The sequence below is a fragment of the Narcine bancroftii genome, chromosome 8 (assembly GCF_036971445.1).
Source record: "Narcine bancroftii isolate sNarBan1 chromosome 8, sNarBan1.hap1, whole genome shotgun sequence".
NCBI classification, from domain to species: Eukaryota; Metazoa; Chordata; class Chondrichthyes; order Torpediniformes; family Narcinidae; genus Narcine; species Narcine bancroftii.
Genome location: NC_091476.1, coordinates 4,084,581 through 4,105,272, shown reverse-complemented (window position 1 = coordinate 4,105,272; position 20,692 = coordinate 4,084,581). Strand labels below are relative to the sequence as shown.

At 40.9% G+C, this 20,692-nt stretch overlaps 1 protein-coding gene and 1 long non-coding RNA gene across 3 annotated transcripts in view; both read left to right on the top strand.

Moving 5' to 3' along the window:
• LOC138741647 (uncharacterized) overlaps positions 1-4,940 on the top strand; it is a 24,034-nt gene extending 19,094 nt beyond the window's left edge. The window contains exon 3 of the mRNA XM_069895989.1: positions 2,767-4,940. Coding sequence (XP_069752090.1) covers positions 3,073-4,293 — 1,221 coding nt within the window. The 5' untranslated portion in view covers positions 2,767-3,072 and the 3' untranslated portion in view covers positions 4,294-4,940. The remainder of the gene's footprint in view (positions 1-2,766) is intronic.
• A 3,117-nt stretch (positions 4,941-8,057) lies between these two features.
• On the top strand, positions 8,058-14,958 carry LOC138741646 (uncharacterized). 2 transcript variants are annotated; one of them, XR_011343631.1, is made up of 5 exons: positions 8,058-8,188; positions 9,596-9,742; positions 11,706-11,818; positions 13,883-13,931; positions 14,534-14,958. It is a non-coding gene; the product is annotated as an uncharacterized lncRNA (long non-coding RNA). The 2 variants fall into 2 exon arrangements; XR_011343632.1 differs by having other exon boundaries at positions 8,058-8,194.
• The last annotated feature ends 5,734 nt before the right edge of the window (positions 14,959-20,692 follow it).

The following is a 20,692-nucleotide window of genomic DNA, read 5'->3' as shown; positions in this document are numbered from 1 at the left end:
CCCTTCCTCAAGGTGAACGTTGGTAATATATCTTTACCTCCTGAGGACCTGTGCAGACCAGCCTGAGTTCCTCCAGCGTTTCTATGTTGGTGCTAGCTTTAGATAAATCTTGAATGTTGGCTTGTGGGGGTCAATTCATGGAAACCAAGACACCTGTGTGTATGATAGTAGAAGAGTTTCTCAGCCTGCTTTCACCTTCCAGAATTGCATCTTTAACCTTTTAGGCAGACTCTTAGAGTTGTGGCTTTTCTAACTTGGCACTGAAATATCCCTCATCTGTAAAGAGGAAAATCTCTCCACTATCATTTGTGCCTTGTGATATCCAGGTGATTGCTTGGATTGGAGTGAAACAAGTCTACAGATGCTGTGATTGTAGTAAAAACAGAAATGGATAATTTATTTCCCATTTTGTTTTTTGTTTTCTTTTTCCAAGTTTTAAAATAGTTCCTTTCTGGGTAATTGATCCAGACTGCTACCTCAACCTTTCCCCAAAGGAGGTGTTTCTTTTGCTGCACTGAAGATATTTAATTGGGAAAGTTTGACTTGTTTGTGTCCGAATGTGTGGGCAGGTGGAGAATCTTAAAATTGGAACTCCGAAGGGGGCAGTTTGTATCCATGTTGACTAAATGACTGGCTAGCAGGTCAAGGTGCATTTCTTGTTCACTCTAAACATGTTTTTGTGTCTACCAGCCTTTGTTTGTTTCTTGCCCCAGAGTCAAATTCTGATCCAATTTGCTGCTCGATCTTGGATCTTATGTTTTTCTGAAGCCATCTTCTATAGGTTACCTTGTCTAAATCTAATAATAAAAATCTAGTAAATTGTATTAAACACACTATTTTGTCACTTCAAATTCATTCAAGTTTGACAAAAATTGGTCTGTTTTATCTGAGCCTTTCTAAATATTTTTACTGTCCCTCTGCATTGAATCTGATAGTTTAACTGCTGCCATTGTTAAAGTAAATGTAATAATTCAATTTGCTTTCCTCCCTTTTTTTGTACACTGGGGCAGCATTTGGAGACCTTCAATTTTCTCTTAGTACTTGGGAGATTTCAATAGTGTCTTTCAGGTCTTTGGAATTTTGATGATGGTGTTGCTTCAAGTAATTTAAATGTGGGTTGTAACAGGATTATCCTGTAAATCAGTAATAAGCTCCTTGGTTTGTAACATGCAATCTACAATGAATAAACTGTTTCAATGAGGATATGTTGAGCAGCAGGGTTGTTTCAATAATGGTCTACACACTCATATCTGCATTCTTCAAGAATATATTTAAAAATGTAATCTGAGATGGCTACAGTAAATAAGATTTTGAATGGGTAATCACTTCCAAAGCTTCAAGGTGCTAATATTTCTTGCTCTACTGTATAAAGTTATACTATAGATTTTATTGTTTAGATATTTGAGGGGCAGAACAGTTACAGTGCCAGGGTTTTGAATCGTTGCTGTCTGTAACGAGTTTGTACATTTTTCCCGTGTCTGCATGGTTTTCTCCAAGTGCTCCAGTTTCCTCCCACCCTTCAAAATGTCAATTGGGTGTAATTGGACAGAACGGGCTCATGAGGCGAAAGAGCCTGTTTCTGTGCTATGTCTAAATTTAATTTAAAATGTAGACATTTGAAGACTTCATGGGTGACTTAGAATTATAAATGGAGAAATGTTTGTTGATTATCACAGACATTTTATGTATGAGGTGCCTGCTTTGTGTTCTGCAATGCTGAGAGGCCCTCCCAGTTGGTCTGTTTAATCTTTTACTGTACACTGTATTTTGATTAGTTTACTGTGTTTCAGAATGTTTCGCAGATAATCTAATTATATAGTGATAATTTAGTTAAGGTTCAAATTGGAATCTCCAGTTTAAACAATGGTCAATCACAAGAAAGGCAGGCTTTGTATGTAGATTGTGTGTATCTCTCAGCCTTGCACACAGCGAAAAAAAAAGTTTTGTTTCCTTTCTATTGCCCGTTCTCAGCACCATCCCAAGTTCACTGCCTGCAATAGAAAATCCATTTTTATCCCACTTCCTCTATTATCCAAGGCTAATAAGTTAACACAAATGAATTTTTTATTCTTAATTTAGATATACAGCACAGTAACGGGTCCTTTTGGTCCACGTGCTGATGCCACCCAGTCACACCCCCCCCCCCCATTCATTTTGAATGGTGGGAGGAAACTGGAGCCCCTGGGAAAACCCAGGCAAACACTGGAAGAAGGTACGAACTCCTTACGGAAAGCGCAGGATTTGAACCCAGGTGCTGTAAAAGAGTCGAGCTAACTTTGCTCTGTCAGTGATTTCTTGTCTGTTTTAAATGCTTAATTTAATCATTGCTATGTCTAGTTTCAAGTCTTAGCCTATGCTGTTTACCAATGTTCCCTCTAATTTTTAGTCATCAGTGTGCGCAAAACTTTTTCCCATTGCCGTGCACTGTGTGCACTGAATGCTTGTTCAATGTAAACTTGAAATTGTTCTGGTTTGTTCAGCTGCAACAGGAAAGGTGAGGTGACCTAAATGAGTGATGTGCAAATGTGGTATTTGAAAAACCAACTACTGTAACTATTAACAGAAACCATTAGTGAAGAGGTTACTTTCAATCAGTGTCATTATTCATCACTACATTATTTTGGGTAACTGATCTTTTGTGAGCACCTACTTTTTCTTTGGGCGCTGGTTGCAAAGCGTGTGCTGTTTCTATATTTTAAAATGATTGTTGCTGTGCAGTTAATGTGTTATTTTCTTTCCTTTTATCCCAAAATTTCTAATAATCAGCACTCCCAGGATTGACTTCAAAGAGGTCCTCATTTACCAGCACCAAAACGAAAGATTTTTCCCAGAAGGGAAGAATGCTGTTCCTTCATGGCTGCTAAAGAGTATTGTGAGAAGGGAGCAGAATAGACTTCGACTGCAGAGCAGAAAAAATATACTTTCGTGTTACCTGGAGAAGCCACTGATTGGATTGTGTAAAAGTGCCATTGATGTCAATGACTTGAAATCTTTGGAGAATCAATTGCCAAGATCAAGTGTTTTAACTGTTCACTGCAGGTTATCGCTTTCAAATTCTCTCCTGATCAGAAGATGGACACTACATTCAAACAAGCTGCACTTGCCGAAGAAAGTGCACTCAATGCAACATTTTGCCTCCCATGTTCTGGCAGCAAACAGTTGGGGAACAAGACTTTAGATGTGATGCAGCAGGGCTTGCCCAACATTGATGCTGCCAGCTGTCTATCTGAACCAGATTTAATGCCAAAAGCCAACTTACCAACCCCCCCTACAGAACCAGGTAACTTGTCCGATTTATTCACCAGCTTTGTCACAGAAGAGTGTTTGCAGATAGTCGCTCAGTTGAGTAATAAAAGTGAAACTTGTCCTGGGAGTACACCTGATGCACTAAATCCATGTCCTGCGAGCCATGTTTCTCTACTAGATGAAGAACCTATGCCATTTGACTGCTCAGTGTATTCCAGGTCAGAAATGTCTGCAACAAAATCTCCACAAGTCCACAGTACTTCAAAATTTACAGAAAATAGTTTAAAACTTACCCAATGTCAACTAATCAACATAGAAGATGAAGTAAAAGACAATTATTTTAGTGATCAGTACATTGATTCTGAAACTCTGCCCTCTTTAGGAAATTTGATTCAATTTGATGAGACCGTGTTGGTGAGTAATTCTAGTGATCTTGTGGGCAATGTTCCTGAACCGAAATTGGAAGCTCGTTCCAGGAATGTTGTGAGGCAGTCTCCTACTCTAATTGACTGCACAACTCCCTTGGCTGTGGAAAATTTAACCACATCAGATGGAGCCAAGGAGATCACTGGCACATCAAACATGTCATCAAAGGATGAATTCCTTGATAAAAGTGCCAATCCAGAGAAGACTTCCAAGTTATCTCTATCCAAGACTGGCTTGCTCTTGTGTGAAGGGTCCGTGCTAACTGATCCAAATCCAGTTGTGCCAATGCCAGCTGCTCCGATTGATTTTGTGCAAAGTTTTGCTGAAGGAGATTTAATCCATTTGAATGAAACCATCACCTTGACAGGTGAAAATGCAACATTTGATGCCTTAAAACAAGAAAGCAGCTTTGGAAATGACTTCCCAGCTGCCATCTTGCCCAATGTCGAGATTTCCCTGCCTTTAGAAGATGCAGTGGCATTAAATGAAGTTAAAACTGAGATTGATAAAAATCTAACATTTATATCAAGCATCAAGGCTGTCTTGGAAATGATAAAACAACTGCCTCAACGAGTTGCAAGTTATCTGCGTCCACGGATGCTGAATTTAAACTATTGGTAATTGAAAACTCGGTTGGAAATGACTGTAAAAATGCAACCTTTGAATCAAAGGATGAAAATGCAGAGTTAGTTAATGATGCAGTGTGTCCAGAATGGGCCCCATTCTGCATGTCTACTCCAAATGTTGCTGTGAAGTTGAGATCTTCTGAATATCCACCATTTGACCATTCCTTCAAGAGGTCTTCCCCCACCCTACAGGATGACACTTATGTTGCCAGTGATGGTCCAGATGAACATGTTCCCAAAAGTGGCTTGAGCTCTGCATCCAACGAGAATGAAACCAAGTCCCCAAATGGAAAAACCACAAATCCACCAAGATTTCAAGGGCAATTGCAAAAAACCAAAGTAGTCACTTCAAGTTTATTGAAACCCATTTCTTCTATTCCACCAGCCAGAGGGAAAGTTGCTAATCTTGCAACTGTGTCTCAGGAATATAAATGCAGTGGTGAAAAAAATTCCATACCTTTGTCTGTTCGAACCACCAGACCAATTTCTTCCTCTGTGGAAGAGGAGGAAGGCCTCCCTTACAACCATCTGGCCTTTCAAAGATTTGTCTTCCAAAGCCTCGCCGAAGAAAGCCAAGTAGTGTTGGTGGAACTGAACAAAGTGCAGCCACAATGAACTTTCATCATGTCAGACAGGAGGAGATTCTAAGTAAGTATATTTTTGCTGTTATCTTTGTACAGAATTTTGTGATGTTAGTGGTTGCTTCATGTTGCAAGCAGGTTTTGGAGAAGATGAATACAATACTCAATGAAAACTGATTCTATCATTTGAGCACAGGTCAATTTTGATATTTTTTGTCAGACTGTCAATTGGGTGAGGGGGGTGAAATGGTAGATGGAAGGAGGAACAAAGGGTTTTTCAACTAATCTTCTATTGATATTTTTGTTAGAATAGTTTAAAATCTTCAGTTGGAATGGTAAAATGGAATGTTCCAAAAGCTCAATAAGCCACATAGCATGTGAAGATTTTGTATTTCATGTTGATCTTTAGACAATAGTAGGCTATTCAGCCCTTCGAGCTAGCCCCACCATTCACTGTGATCATGGCTGATTGTTCACAATCAGTGCCTTGTTCGTGCCTTCTCCCCATATCCCTTGACTCTGCTATCTTTGAGTTCTATCTAACTCACACATGTCAAACTTTGGCCCGCGATATAATTATATTTGGCCCGCAAGATCATTTCAAAAATGTATTAGAGGTGGCCCGCCCTGCAGCGAGAGCCGATGCTGCTTTTTGGTAACGTCACCCCCACCATCCTCCCCCTTCATTGCACATCCTTCCCCATTGTAACACGAGAAATTGTAACACGAGAAGTCTGTCGATGTCATCAGCCGGCAAGCCCGTTGGAAGGCTCCCCGCACAACCAGTCACTTCTCCCACCTGTCGAGCGGTGCGGCGGATGGGCGAGTGCCTGTGATTTCCTGTCGGCGCGACGGGCATGGCAGGCTGCGCATGGCGCCCGGGCAGCGCGAGCCCCGCGCGACTGGCACCGGACGGCCCTTCCACAGCGCGAGCGCACTTCTCCCGGTCGCCACGGCCTTCAGTGCTTGCACCCGCGCGGACCCCAGGGACGGCTGGTTCGGCCCTGCACGTGAAGAGAGAGATGGCGGCTGTCCGCAAAGGCTGATGCAGCGCGCTGGGCCTGAGTGGGTGGGTAAGCAGGAGTGGGCAGAGGGTGTAGGTGAGGAGTAATGGGCAGGGGAAGTTATGGTGGTGCGAGGGGCATTTAGAGGGAGGGATGAGTAGAAGGAGGGGTGGATAGGGAAGAGGTAAAAGGGGAGGGGTGATTAGAGGGTGAAAGACGGGTAGAGGGAGGAACAGGTTGAGGGGAGAGGCAGTAGAGGGGCGTGTATAGGATGGGGTGGGTAGAGGCAGAGTGAGTGGAGTGAGGGGTGAGTAGAGGTTGGGTAAAGGACTGGTCAGGTAGAGGGATGGTGGGTCGAGGCCTAGAGCCTGAGGAGTGAGCAGGAAATGCTGAGTCCTGATGCAGGCCAAAATGGACACAGCCTGTGAATGCTGACTACATCTCCACAGGGACCAAATAGGTTTCCCTCAGGTCAAGCAAAGGGTGAACTTGAGCTACCTACTCCTGACCTGTAACATTATCCTCCTAAAGTTATATCCTAAAGTTTAACATTACATATGTTGAAAGAAGAGAAAACATGCAGATGTTGTTGAAAATTTTCAATAAATATTTAGTTCGGCCCTCGACTTAGTCCAAGTTTTTAATTTTGGCCCTCCGTGAATTTGAGTTTGACACCCCTGATCTAACTCATTGAAAGCATCCAGAGAATTGGCTCCCACTGCCTTCTGAGGCAGAGGATATACAGATCCACAATTCTCTGGGTGAACAAGTTTTTCCTCAACTCTGTTCTAAATAGCCTACCCCTTATTCTTAAACTGTGACCTCTGGTTTTGGACTCCCCCCACCCCCCCTCCCCAACATCAGGAAAATGTTTCCTGCCTCTAGCATGTCCAATCCCTTAATAATCTTGTATGGTTTGAAACAGAGCCCCTTTCATCCTTCTAAATTCCAGTGTATACAAAGCCCAGTCGCTCCAATCTTTCAACATATGACAGTCCTGCCATCCCAGGAATTAACCTCGTGAACATACGCTGCACTCCCTCAATAGCAAGAATGTCCTTCCCCCAAACTTGGAGATCAAAACTGCACACAGTACTCCAGGTGGGGTCTCACCAGGGCCCTGTACAACTGCTGAAGGACCTCTTTGCTCCTTCTTGTTATGAAGGCCAACATGCCATTAGTTTTCTTCTGCTATACATGCACACCTCCTTTCAGTGACTATATGAAGAAAGACACCGAGATCCTTTGCTTAACTTGACATCATTCAGATAGTAATCTGCCTTCCTGTTCTTTGTCACCAAAGTGGATAACCTCACAGCTGCATCTGTTCACTCACCCAATCTGTCCAAGTCACCCTGCATTCTCATTTCACATAGCCACCCAGCTTTGTGACATCTGCAAATTTGCTAAAGTTTTAAATCCCTTCATCTAAATCATTGTAAATAGCTGTGGTCCCAGCACCGAGCCCTTGTGGTTCCCCACGAGTCACTGCCTGCCATTCCGAAAGGGACCTGTTAATCCCTACTATTGTTTCCTGTCTGTCAACCAACTATCTATCCTTGTCAGTATCATACCCCCAATACTATGTGCTCTAATTTTGCCCACCAATCTACTATGTGGGACCTCATCAAAGGCTTTCTGAAATTCCAGACATGCTGCATCCACTGGCTCTCCCTTGCCTATTTCCATAGTTACATTCTCAAAAAATTCCAGGAGATTACTCGAGCATGGTTTCCCCTTTGTTTACTGCTATCCAAATGTGCTGGTATTTCATCTTTTATAATTGACTCCAGCATCTGACGCCATCTAATACCCTGTTTTCTCTTTTCCTCCTTTCTTTAAAAAGTGGGACGTGAGCTACCCTCCAATCTGCAAGAACTGATCCTGAATTAATTTAGCAGTCCTTTAAAAGCAAGTCTCTGATACGGTGAAAGTAGTCATTGCTACCTAATATTTTCCGACTTTATGGATTGTAGTAAAAGTTTTTTTGCAGCTCATCTACGTCTGCATTGATTGTAACATTAAATTTTAACTAATTTTAATATTGGTTTTGTTTTGCCATTTTAAGCACGAAGCAACATATCCAAGTAGTGGAAAACAGTTGGATGGTATGTCATCAATATTTGTGGTACAACCATCTTTTTCATTGTAAAAACTATTCTCTTTCAGATACCTGGTAAAGCAGAATTTAAAGTCAACACAAGGCTACCGAGAGTAAAGAAAAGATCTCCACAGGCACCTTCAAGAGAACCTGCAGAGGATCCTAAAAAATCAGACTCCAAGCCAGGACAGCTCTTCAATTTGGGTAAATGTATGATGATGCAAATATTTTGGTTTAAATTTTAAGAAATCAAACTAAATTACAGTATAAATGAGGAACTTGGGAGTTTTAAAATAATAGAGCTAAATACTGACCTACAAATGATTGTTCTGGGAGTTTTCAAAAGATTTTAATTTAGATGACTTGGAAGAGTCTGTAGTTTTAGCAAAAATTATGTGCTTTATTTTTGGAATTGAATTTCTTCGTGTTTGTTTAAATTATACTGAAATCCAGTTGAGTCCAATCAGCAAAATAATTTTCTAAATCGAGCGATTCAATTGGCAGTGTGCCTGTGATTCATTTTTGGTATTGATCAATGTGAAAACTATTAGGACTTCTTCAAATAAGCTTTATCTATTATTGAATTGTTATCTCATTTGGCACAGTTTCCACTAAGTTCAGGCAGAAACATTTGATTTGGGTCCTAACTTCTAGGAACCTTTGTCTTCAATTGTTGAACTTGTTTATACATAGTGTCTTTTAGACTTTAAATTTCACTTTCTTGTAGTGATGTCAAGATGGGGTGTGTGAGCGATCCCTTTTGTTTTTGAAGTGGCTTCAATACTATGGTTGAAGTCATTGAAAGAACAGCAAAATATTTCCATGTAAGTCTAGATAAATCTGCAGATGGTGGTGCTTCCTTGTGCCTGATAGAGGTTATAGTTCGGGGAGGTGCTGTTAAACCCAAGACGGTTCACACTGGGGCCTCTGTGGTGGAGGGAATGCTTGTTTAGAAGTTGCACTCATCCAGGTAAATGCAAAACATTCCATCTTTCTACTGAGGTGGGTTGACAGTCGAGTTGGGGCCTGCTGAATCTTTGGCCTTTTTGTGGGTGGTCTGTTTTACTTCATGGTCAGTATTGATCACCACAAAGATGTTGACTGTGGAGCACCTGCCCTATTTGTTTGGAGACGTTATCAGTTGAGTTACTTGTTAAGAGATAGGCATTACCTGGTGCACATGTCAGGGAAGCTCCTTGGGTAACATAGAGGAGTGGATGAGTGCTGTTGCCTCAGTGTCGCAGAGATCGTTTAGTTCTGATCTGAAGAGCAGTCTGTGAAATCTGCACATTCTCATCTGGGTTCTCCTGAGGTGTGTTGGTGTTCTCAGACATCTAGTTTGTAGGTTAAAATGGCTACCAAATTTCTTGTGTAGGTGGTGGGTGATGGAAGAACTGGGTGTGGGCTGTGAGGGAAGTTGATGGCACCTGAGAGAATGGGTAACTGGGAAATTGGAATTGGTGGGATTGTTTTGCAAGCTTCCATAGCCTCGTTGGACTAAGTAGCTCTCTATTGGGTTGTGAGAAATATGGAATTATCACAATAAATGGTGGAAGCCTTGTGATTTGCTCCTTCTCCTCTTTTAATGCTCTCCACTTATTTTACATGCAGGGACGGCTGGTCTTCCAAGTGCCCGCAAAGGTCCTTACAAACCCAGTGCTTTGCCTTCCAAAAATGTTGTAACTGGCATAAAGCGCCCAGGTACTGCAGTAGAGCAAAAAAGACTATGCCCATCTCCAAAAAGATCCAAGGCAGTTGGTATGTTTTAAATAACTTCCTCTTTTCCTTTGAAATGCTTGTTGGTTTATACCCTTGATTTCCTTTTTGCTCTTTAAGTTATTGCATCCGCACGGTAAGTGGATGTACTGCCTTTTACATGGGTCTAATCAATTGTTCCGAAGCTGTTCAAATGAAAGTATAGCACAACTCCATGGTTTTTTCAGAGAACTGGTCATTTTTTTTTTAAAAACAACCCAGTAGCAACAGCAAATCACTTGTATCAAGGTTTATACAACAACAAAGGGAAAGCTATTTAAGCATTAAAATAATGTTTAATTCTTACCAAAACATGCTGGACACTGCTAATCATCGAGACCTCCCAAACGCAGCCGATTTCCCCGACACGTATACACTTCTGCCGCTGATCCCTGGGGAAGCTTCCTGAACCAGTGGAACACTCATTGATGAATCGGCAGGCTCCTATATCCCCGGTCACTGGAGCTCCCGACTCCAAATCCTCCCCTATTCGGCCTACTGCACACACCGGGGAGTCTAGTGTACGGTAGTTGATGAGGGAGGGTTTTTTGTCAGTGTCAGGGAGCAGTGTTGTGCCAAGGAGGGGCGGGAACACCACTCCCCACTCCTGCCCGGGAGCCTGCTCTCTTTGTTGACGCTGGGACAAGGGATTCTTCTGATCACTTGCGGCTGGGAGATAGTGGTGTGCAGTTTTTGAAGGTGAGTTGGAGAGAAAAGTCAATCTGGGAAGGTAAAGAAGAAATGGAAAGAGGGGAGTAAGTTACCTGAAACAAGGACAATTGCCATTCCAATTTCATGTCGAGTGAATTTTTTTTTTTAACCTGTAAGTTCATTCCAGCTCCAAAAAAATTTTGGATAAATAAGGATTTCGGATAATAGTTTTACTGTACTGTAAACCTGAATTTTCTCCAGAAGTTTTCATTTGGAAGATGTCTTTAACAATTATGTCATCTGATTTGAGTCTGATACTTTAAAGGGTGTTAGTACTTTGTTTCCACTGGCCACCGAGATGCACCAAAGAAGAGGTACAAGGACTGCTTAAAGAAATCTCTTGGTGGCTGCCCCATTGACCACTGCCAGTGGGCTGATATCGCCTCCAACCGTGCATCTTGGCGCCTCACAATTCGGCAGACAGCAACCTCCTTTGAAGAAGACCGCAGAGCCCACCTCAATGACAAAAGACAGAGGAGGAAAAACCCAACCCAACCCACCAATTTTCCCTTGCAACCGCTGCAACCGTGTCTGCCTGTCCTGCATCGGACTTGTCAGTCACCAACGAGCCTGCAGCAGACATGGACATACCCCTCTATAAATCTTTGTCCGCGAAGCCAAAGAGAAGAGAGTACTTTGTTTAGTTAGCTTAAATATTGAAGTGTATTTTAATTTGAGAAGTATTAGTTTCTGAGGATAGAAACAAACTGTCCATCAAAAGACCACAGAATTGCCAGGATCACCTGAAAATATCAATTTAATGGCTTTAGGTTGTAAAATTGCAAGAAATATTTTGTGCAACTTGCAGGTTTACAGTTTGGAACAACTGGGTGCACTTTTTATCAGCAATCCCATCAGTTGTTAGGTTTGAGCTTATCCCGCTTGCTTGAACAGTTGATTCTTTTTGTGATATTCTATCATTGACCCCATCGTTCATGAATATGGATTTAAACTTGTGGAGGGTTTATGCACTGCATAAGGTGAAATCAGTGCTCAAATATACAAGGGAAAAAATATGCACCAGATTTAGTTTTCCTTGGTTTATTTTCTAAGTAGAATGAAGTTATTTTTTCCTCCAGTGCATGGTTTTAAGAATTTGGTGCCTTGTTTTCCTGGTTGCTTTGTCTCAAATGCAAGAGTAAAAAAACTTAATGCTATTTCCCATGCTATTTAGTGTTTCAGCATTTGAGGAATTGTTCTACTGTTTGCCTCATTAAAACTGCAATTTATGAGGGCTGTTTTATTTTTGATCAAGGAGAGAAAATTGCCAAATTACCAAAGAAAAATGGAACAAAATTGCTACTGCCATTGGACTTGAAACAGGTGAAGGCTGCTGAGAAATTGACTTCTGAACCAATTATCAAACTGGTATGAATATTGTTACCTTCTCTCATTTAAAACTCTGGTCATTGAGTTGGAACCAGAGTATTCTACTTCCAGAGTTTGAATTTTGACAAACACAAGACTGGAGATGAAATGCCAACACATCACCTCTACCACCTGACTCTAATGGCTGCTTTTTGCAGCTACTGTTGGCGTACACCATCTCAACCCCTTCATATGAGTAAAATAAGGATCTTCATTGAACAACATCAATAAAAATTCACCAAGACAAATAGTTAAACAAAAGTGGCTTTTAATTACCTTTAAACATAAAAACAGGATCAAACTTTAACTTATTGCCTTAACTTAACCCCCTTCTAATTCTAAGCACAAATGCATGTCATGTGTATATGTTCAGGAAAGTTCTTTGGTTCACCGTCCAATCTCACTTCTCACTCCTCCAATTTCACTGGCATCAGGCAATTCTTATACTGCACAGAATTTAACTTTTATAAATTTTCACCAGCTCTGGCGCTTAAAGGTAATTGGTTACCGCTCAGGAAGGTTCTTGATTGTTTCAGAGAGGTCTGTTGCTCACTTCAATGTCTTGCCGAAGAAACTTTCCCCATCAGGGTTTTCCAAGTGATAACTTATTTTTCCAGGTCACCACAGATTTTCTCTCGTTTCTCTTATTTCAGGTGAAACACTCTAGCCAGCCATTTCCTCTTGTAAGGACCACAAGGGTTTTTCATCTCTATTTGGGAGTCTGCTTTTTTCCTCTCTCTCTCTCTCTCTCTCTCTCTCTCTCTCCTTGTAAAAACCAGAATTTCTTGCAGGGCTAACCTAATCCTTGAAAGATCAGCACTTTGAGCCAAGACTGTTTATTTGCACCTGTAAAATTCCTTCCAAAATAGACCCATTGTCTTGCAAGGTCACTGATGCCTGCATGACAGGCTCTTGTATTTTAAATAAGTATATGTTTGTGAAGTGACCTACACTAACCCCCCACACAATCTATTTTAAAGACCTATTAATATATATTTATAATATGATATCGCCCTGTAACACATCACTCTGACAAGAATTGTCTTTTTTTGGCCAAATAACTTCTTTCTTGGTAGTGGGTTTAGATTTACATTTTTTATAATGATAACATATCAGTACAATATAATCTATTTGATTAAAATGATTGTACCTTGGATGAAATTATATGATTCAAGTGTAATATTTTCTTTTTGAATGTTAACATATACATAAGTACTCAGTATTTTTGGATGTGAAATTTCAATGTTAATAAAAATATTGAAAAATAAAGTAATTTTAATTATACTTGGCTAATTTAAAAAATATCCTTGATCATCCAAGACCCTGTTCAAAATCTTCAAAAGCAGCAAAGCTTTAAAAGTTGAAGCAGAACTGGATCTTGAGATCCACTGCCTTGGGTCTAATTGTGCAGCAAGTCCCTGGCCAGAGGTGTGGCTTGGCTTTGGCAACCACATGGACCCAAGAGTATCCAACAATGGAGAAACCATGGACAAGACGTGGTGGTGATGCTGATGTGGACTGGAGTGATCCAATCTTCTGTTAAATATAAACTGATGACATGATTGACAAGGCTCTTTGCTCCAGGTTTTGGCAATGATTGCCCCTCAAAAAATGCCTCCTTTACATTTAGTCCTTCAAACTGAAACAAATTGACCCCATGTTGTGTATGCACTCAAATGGCGTTACTTGCTGCTATACTTTGGTGCAGGTTTAGATTACTTGTGCTGTATCCTGTATTCTTTTTGAAATATTTTTTGCTGTTGTGTGTAGAGTATTGCAGCAACAAATTTGTACAGGCATGTTGCAATGCTATTCAATTGCATATTGGATTAAAAGGCTCATTTAACTTGTTCCAATTTTTTTTCTGCCTCAAACCTGGATGGAGAGATGAGCCTGAATTTGGCTAACATTTGAATTCTCCAGCTTGGCATTGTTCCATAGCCCTTGTCAAGAGGCACAAGTTAATATCCCTTTCATCAGTTCTTGTTACATCTGTGGAATTAACTTTTGTGTTTTCTTTGTATTTACAATCTGAAATCTTGATCTGAACATTGATTTTTGCAGAATAAAAGTCCTGCAGTGAAATCGGACTCCAAGGAGGAACTTGAAATAGGTAAGAGATTTTTAAAACTTTCTCCCCCTCCCTCCCAGTTTTTTTTTTTGCAGAAGGTAAGCAACCAGGCTGTGATGTTTCTTAAAGTAATGCACTGATACAGTGGTACAGTGGTTACTTAAGCCAAGGTTTTGCTGTCGGCTTTTCTCTTTGGCATGTGTGCTGTCAAATTCTGACCTGCTGAAAAATTGTCTGCATGCATTTTTTTTAATTCAAAATGAGATGTGTCTAAAACTTAGTTCACTCAAACGAATTGACTGGTCCATTATTGTCCTCTCTGCTATGAGAATGAGTGCTTTGAAGAAGTTTCAGTTGTGTGCTGGGAGAACAGAACCATTCTGAGAATGGACATTTGTGATCAGCTTTCTATGGAGTTGTGTCTTATGAATTGGAGGCTCTCCAGTTTTGTCTTTGGGATCTGCAGTGGATGGGTGACAGATTTAGGCTCATCACACTGGTGACTGGAACATCAGAAACCAGTTTTGTCTGTCTTAGCTGCCATCTCGTTACGACAATTATCAATGGCACAAGGAAATAAAATTGTGCAACATTTACCAAACGTTCAGAATTTAAAATTGGGTGAAAACTTTTTCTCATTCCAGCAAAACTTCAGAGGAAAATTAAGGAGTTGGAGGAGAAAATTATTGCATTGGAGCTTGAAAATGCTTCACTTCGGCAGAAGGAGAACCTCACTACAGGCCCTGAAGAAAATTCACATGTTTAGTTCCACATTTCATACCAATGTAGTACTGCTTTTGTGAGATCTCCACAACAGTTTTACTCATTCTGTCCACGGTTAAAGACTGTAATACATTGACAGATTTGAATTGTTGAATCTATGGGCCATATTATATTGTTCCTTGTCAGAACAGTACAAATTAATTCACACTCACCATTAGTCTTGCAAGCTTGTAACTAGAAAAGTTACCTTAAGTTAACTTATAAGTTTACTATGTCTAACTTGTGTACATTTATATGCATGCTATGTTTATAAAAGTTCTAAAATAAAATATGAATCTCCAATCAACTCATTCTTGTTCTTTTGTATAACTGTAGTATTGAATATTACAAACAGCTGATGGTATTTGCAACTATACAGCAAGAAAATGGGTCTTCCTAATTAGTGTGTACTGATGTTTTCCTGTTTGGTGAATGAATATGGGCTAAACCTTTCCTGTCCAAGAATTTGCTAAATGTCTTTAAAATATTACCATTGTATCTGTCTCCGCTTTATACCCACAATTCTCTGCTTGAGAGAAAGTCACTCTTCAGGTTTCTATGTAAATCATTCCATTCTCTCTTTAAACCTATGCCCCCAAGTTTTGGAATCCTTTACCTGGGGAAAAAGACTTATTTTGTATATGTCACCCCTCCGCCCCTTGTGCTCCAGAGGGAAAGGAACTCCTGCTTAACTTGTTATCGGCTTGGAAGGGCTTGAGCTACAAGGAACCCTCCTTAAATCTTGTCTGCCCCCTTTCTATCTTAATTCTGTCCTCTCTAGTTAGGTGACCAGAACTGCCCACAGTACTGAATTTAGACTCAATGTTTTGAACAGCTGTAAAATTCCATCACAACTCCTGTACTTAATAACTTAACTGATAAAGGCCACTTTCAGGGAACAATGTGCCTGAACCTCCAGATCTGTTTTACAACACATTCCAGGCAATTGCTAGTTACCAGTAACAGTGCATACCCTACCATGGTTTAAGTAACCAAAATGCAAAACCTGATATTTGTCAGAGTTAAATTTCATCTATCATTCCTTGGCTTGCTTTGCCAGTTCCTCTGGATCCTGTTAAAATCTTAAATGACATCCTCACACTCCATGATACTCAGCAAGTTTGGTGTCCACATTTACTCTATCCCCTTCAAAATTTTAAATACCTCAATCAAATCTCCCCTCCTACAATCCAGGGAATAAAGTCCTAACCTGCTTAACCTTTCCCTCAGTTCCTGAAGTCTGGGCAATGCCCTAGTAAATCTTCTCTGCACTCTTTCTATATTATTGATATTTTCCTGTAGTTAGATAACCAAAACTGCATCCAATACACCAGATTTGTCCTTGCCAATGACTTGTACTGGTCAGGGATAACATCACTGCAGAGGAAATGTCTACTAAGATGGTGTGGGTGGAAATCAGAAGGGAGCAGTCACTGAACTAGGAGTAGTCTACAGGTCCCAAATAGCCCTCAGGACACCAAGGAGCAGAGAAGCAGGCAGATTTTGGAATGGTGCAGGAAATACAGGGTTATAGTTAAGAGTAATTTCAACTTCTCTAATACTGACTGGCACCTCCTGGCTGCATGAAGGATGAATGGAGTGGAATTTGTTAGGTGTATTTGAGAAGGATTCCTGTGGACCAGCCAATGAGAGGAGAGGCCATACTGGATCTAATTTTGGGTAATGAACCTGGTCAGCTGGCAGACCTCTTGGTGGAGGACTTTCAGAGCTATGAAGGTATGAGGCAGGAACTAGCAAGAATAAATTGGAAACCTGTTTAATGTGGAGTAAGTTTAGGGACCACTTGGGTTCAGGATAGGTTTGTCCACTGGGATAGGGAAAAGATGGTAGGAAAAGGGAACCGTGGCTGACAAAGCAGATGAGGCAGCTGGTCAAGAGGAAGAATGAAGCAGATATTAGACATAGGAAACAGGAGGCCTCGTGAGAAGTAGCCAGGAATATGCTCAAGAAAGGACTTGGGAATGCTTGAAGGGGGCATGAGAAGGCCTTGGGATTAAGGAGATCCCCAGGCATTCTATGTGTATGTGATGAACAGAAGGATGACTAGAATGAAGGTGGGACCACTAAAGGAGGTTGGAAAGGTCCTAAATGAATACTTTGCTTCAATATTCACAAGAAAAAAGGACCTTGATCAGGGTGAGGACAGAATTGAACAGGCTTGTGTGTTGGATAGTGTAGAGATTGGAAGAGGAAGAGTTGGATCTTCTTAAACATCAAGATTGATAAGAACCTGGGGCTGGGTGTGATTATACCCCAGGCTGCTGGAAAGTGAAGGAAGAGATAGCTGGATCATCAGCTATGATCTTTGAGACCTCTTTGGCCACTGGGAAGGAGCTGGAGGACTGGAGAATGGCAAATGTAGTCCCCTTGTTTAAGAAAGGTAATAGGGAGAATCCTGGAAATGATAAGTCAGTGAGTCTTAGGTCAGTGGTGTGCAAACTACTGCAATTGGAGAGGATTCTTAAGGACAGGATCTATGAACATTTGGAGCAGTATGGTCTACTCAAGGATAATCAGCATGACTTTGTGAAGGGAAGGTTGTGCCTCATGAGCCTAATTGAGTTTTTTGAGGCAGTAACAAAAGAAATTGATGACAGTAAAGTGGTAGATTTGGTCTATGTGGATTTTAGCAAGGCATTTGTCAAGGTCCCCCATGAGAGATTTGTTCAGAAAGTCGTGATGCAAGTGATCCATGGAAATTTAGCTGTCTGGATAAAAACAAAGCAGAGAATAGTAGTGGAAGGGAAGTATTCTTCCTGGAGGTCAGTGACGCGTGGAGAACCACAAGGATATGTTCTGGGACCCCCTGCTCTCTGTGATTTAAAAAAAAATAAATGACCTGGATGAAATGGCAGAAGGATGGGTCAGAAAGTTTGCAGATGATTCAAAGGTTGGAGATGTTGTGGAAAAAAAAGTGAACAGAAACAAAGGGACAAACAGTCCTGGTAATCATGTCCAATGGAGTGGGGGGGGGGGGGGGTAAGAGGGAGACTCCTGTGATCCCCTCTGTCTAAACAACATAAAATGAGCATTAAAGTAACTGTTTGAGGATGCTCAAAACATTAAAAATAAATTGTTCTTAAAATTAACTTAAGAACTCCAAAATAAAAGTTTGGGATGAATGTTTGGATATCTTATTTAGATTTGTTTGAACAAATACAAATTTATGTATTCTGCAGTTACATGAGACATTTTCACATTAAGCTGTAAGCAGTCAGGGAGCTTAGTTTCCAACAAATCTTCATTGATTTCTTACATGCTACTTTTAACCGGCATCAGTGAAAAACCAAGCAAATCATCAGGCTAGCAGAGATGTGATACCAAAATCCAACACCAGATGGTGCAGGTTACTCATTTTACAGCGTGCACACACAACCAAACTTGCAAAGCTCACTTAAAATAAAAGGATCCTAAAGTAATGCAATATTTAATAAAGATAAGGTCAAAACAAGGGTTGAATCAAGCATTTCTGAAGTGTTTCCATGAGAAAAGAATGGTCAAAAGATTTTGATGGAGCCAAATAACAAAAATGCAGCATGGGGCTAAACAGGATTTATTTAAACAAGGCAGCACAGATCAAAGGCGAATTTAAGGTGAGACCAAAAGACAGTGACCAATACTCAGAGGAAATAGCAACACAGATGACAGGTCCTTCACCTTCATCCAGTCCTCAATCAGAATACATGGTGAAGAATTTTGAGGCATCTACACTTTCTGAATTTGGAGCATTATAAAATGCAGTCAATGACGAGATTCCAGTAATGCAAATTATATGGGATAAAATCAGATCTTTAAAGTAACTGAACACGTGATTAAGCATCATATACAATGACCGACTGAAGCGACTCATTAATTCAATAAAAGCATAGAATTGAAAGCAAAAACTTGAAGTGTGACTGGTCAAAATATAAAAATTGCAAAAGCATTTCCATTTTTCATGGAGATTCACTTTTAAATAAAATTTGTCAGGTCTCTACAGTTATCTTGTGAATATTGTAGCAAAATGTATTGAAGTGGAAGATTCAAAGAGCCAGGCTCCATTTGTCCATTTGGACATCTCACCACGACTTGCACAGCTTGGTCACAACGTGTACCACATCCCCATCTTTGGCAGACCTGCCAAACGCAGGATTAAGTTCAGTCAGCTGGGACTGGTCATTCTCTTGTATGTGCTTGGGGGGGTGGGGGAAGAGATAAGAAAAGGTATAGAATGAACAAAGGTTGCCACATGTAACGTGCAAAGCTTGATCCTTCTAAAGGATGGAGAAGTCTGGACAAAGAATAGCCTCATTCTAAATAACAGGGAATATCACACAGGGTCTCAGTGAATCACCAAGGTGTAAGGTATACTTGGAGTCAAAATGTCACATTACAGTTCAGTTCATCATAATTGACAATGGAACTCTGTAACATTTCTGCCATAATTATGTTGTAGGATGAGGTTATTGTAGACTCAACCTGTAACTTTGTGGAACAGCATATTGGCCATTCCATCATTAGTCAGACCAAGGGATGGTTTGGTTTATTAAGCAATGCAGAAGGTCATACTTGTAGCAGCACCAGATACACCCAAAAATGTTGTTATTGATATGAAACTAAAACAAGACATGTTAAACAGCCCATTATAGACAGGGCTGAGCAATTTCAACAACAGGTCAGGTCAAAGCTCCACAAGTTGTATTAAACTTATGAATGGAGGCTGACATTTAAGGAGTTCACTGAGGCAGCTGATCCAAGAGTCAGTGCTGAAGGCTGCTGCACCGACCACCATGATCAGCTGTAATTGCCATCTCAGCTGCTTCACCAGGGAAGCCAGTCTTCATTTTATTCATTCCATGCAACACCAAGAACTAGCTACACTACAGCAACATTGATGTGGTCAGACACCATCCAGGTGGTAGTACTGATTGATGACTTGCTCTCCAGTGACTCCCACATCTAACCCAAGCTGTAGAAGATCGATAGTTGTGCACTACCTGCCTTAACTTTTGAAAGTTACCCCCTTGGACTCAGCAATGAATCATCCAGTGTTGGTGTGAAGCGGTGGGTGTTGGGTGAGGCATCCAATCAGATGCGCAACTCAGGAAGAGCAGAGGCCGGGCACTGCTCCATGCATTGGCAGCCCACCTGGATTCTACCATCTCCTTTGGATGTGATAGAACCTGTTGTCTTCTCTCTGGAAGGCTCACCAACTCTTCACAGTAATCTCAAAACACTGGGAAGAACTCTGCTTAGGCACCAATGAACTCAATCTAATGCAACTGCTCAGCAGCTCAGGCTGCATCCAAAGGGAGGGGAACAGAGTGCGGAGTTTTGTGTCATATCCTTGATTCAAAATTATCCAGTGATGCCAGATTGTAGCTCTGTGGATTATATCCAAGTCATGTCTGCCAAACTGAACTGGTTGGAATATTCTGAGAATGAGAATGGAAAATCTTTAGCCACTAACTTCCAGAGGGATGAAAGTACATCGTGATAATTCATGCTTTTATATGAGTAACATTTAATGGGAACAGATATTAAATCTGAAGCCGTGTTCAGTTGACAGATGCAAGCCTGACCTTTGATCTTGTGGTTGATGTACTCACCTAACCCTCACCTCAGCTGGACTAAAGCTTTGCCAGAAACGTAGCAGTAAAGAAATTTATGTTTGCCATTCCATGTGATCCCAGCTTAGTGAGTTTGAACATCTGCGACCTGGGCTTATAACAGTCCAGGTTAATGAAACAAATCTCCCTTATCATCTTATATGGTCTTTACTAAATTGCTGCTGGGCTTGAGCATCAAGGGAAAGCTTCCCATTTACTGGTGCTTGATGTCTGCAAGTATTGCATCCATCAACAGACTTAAGTTGTCTGATACACCATCATATTTGGATCAACATACACGTCAGCCAAAGTGCCTACCTAAGAGATCCATTTGACTGCATTTGGTCCACATCTGCCTAACCTCTCCTATTCCATGTCCCTGTCTAAATGTCTTTTAAACATTGTAATTGGACTCATTTCTCATTCCACGTA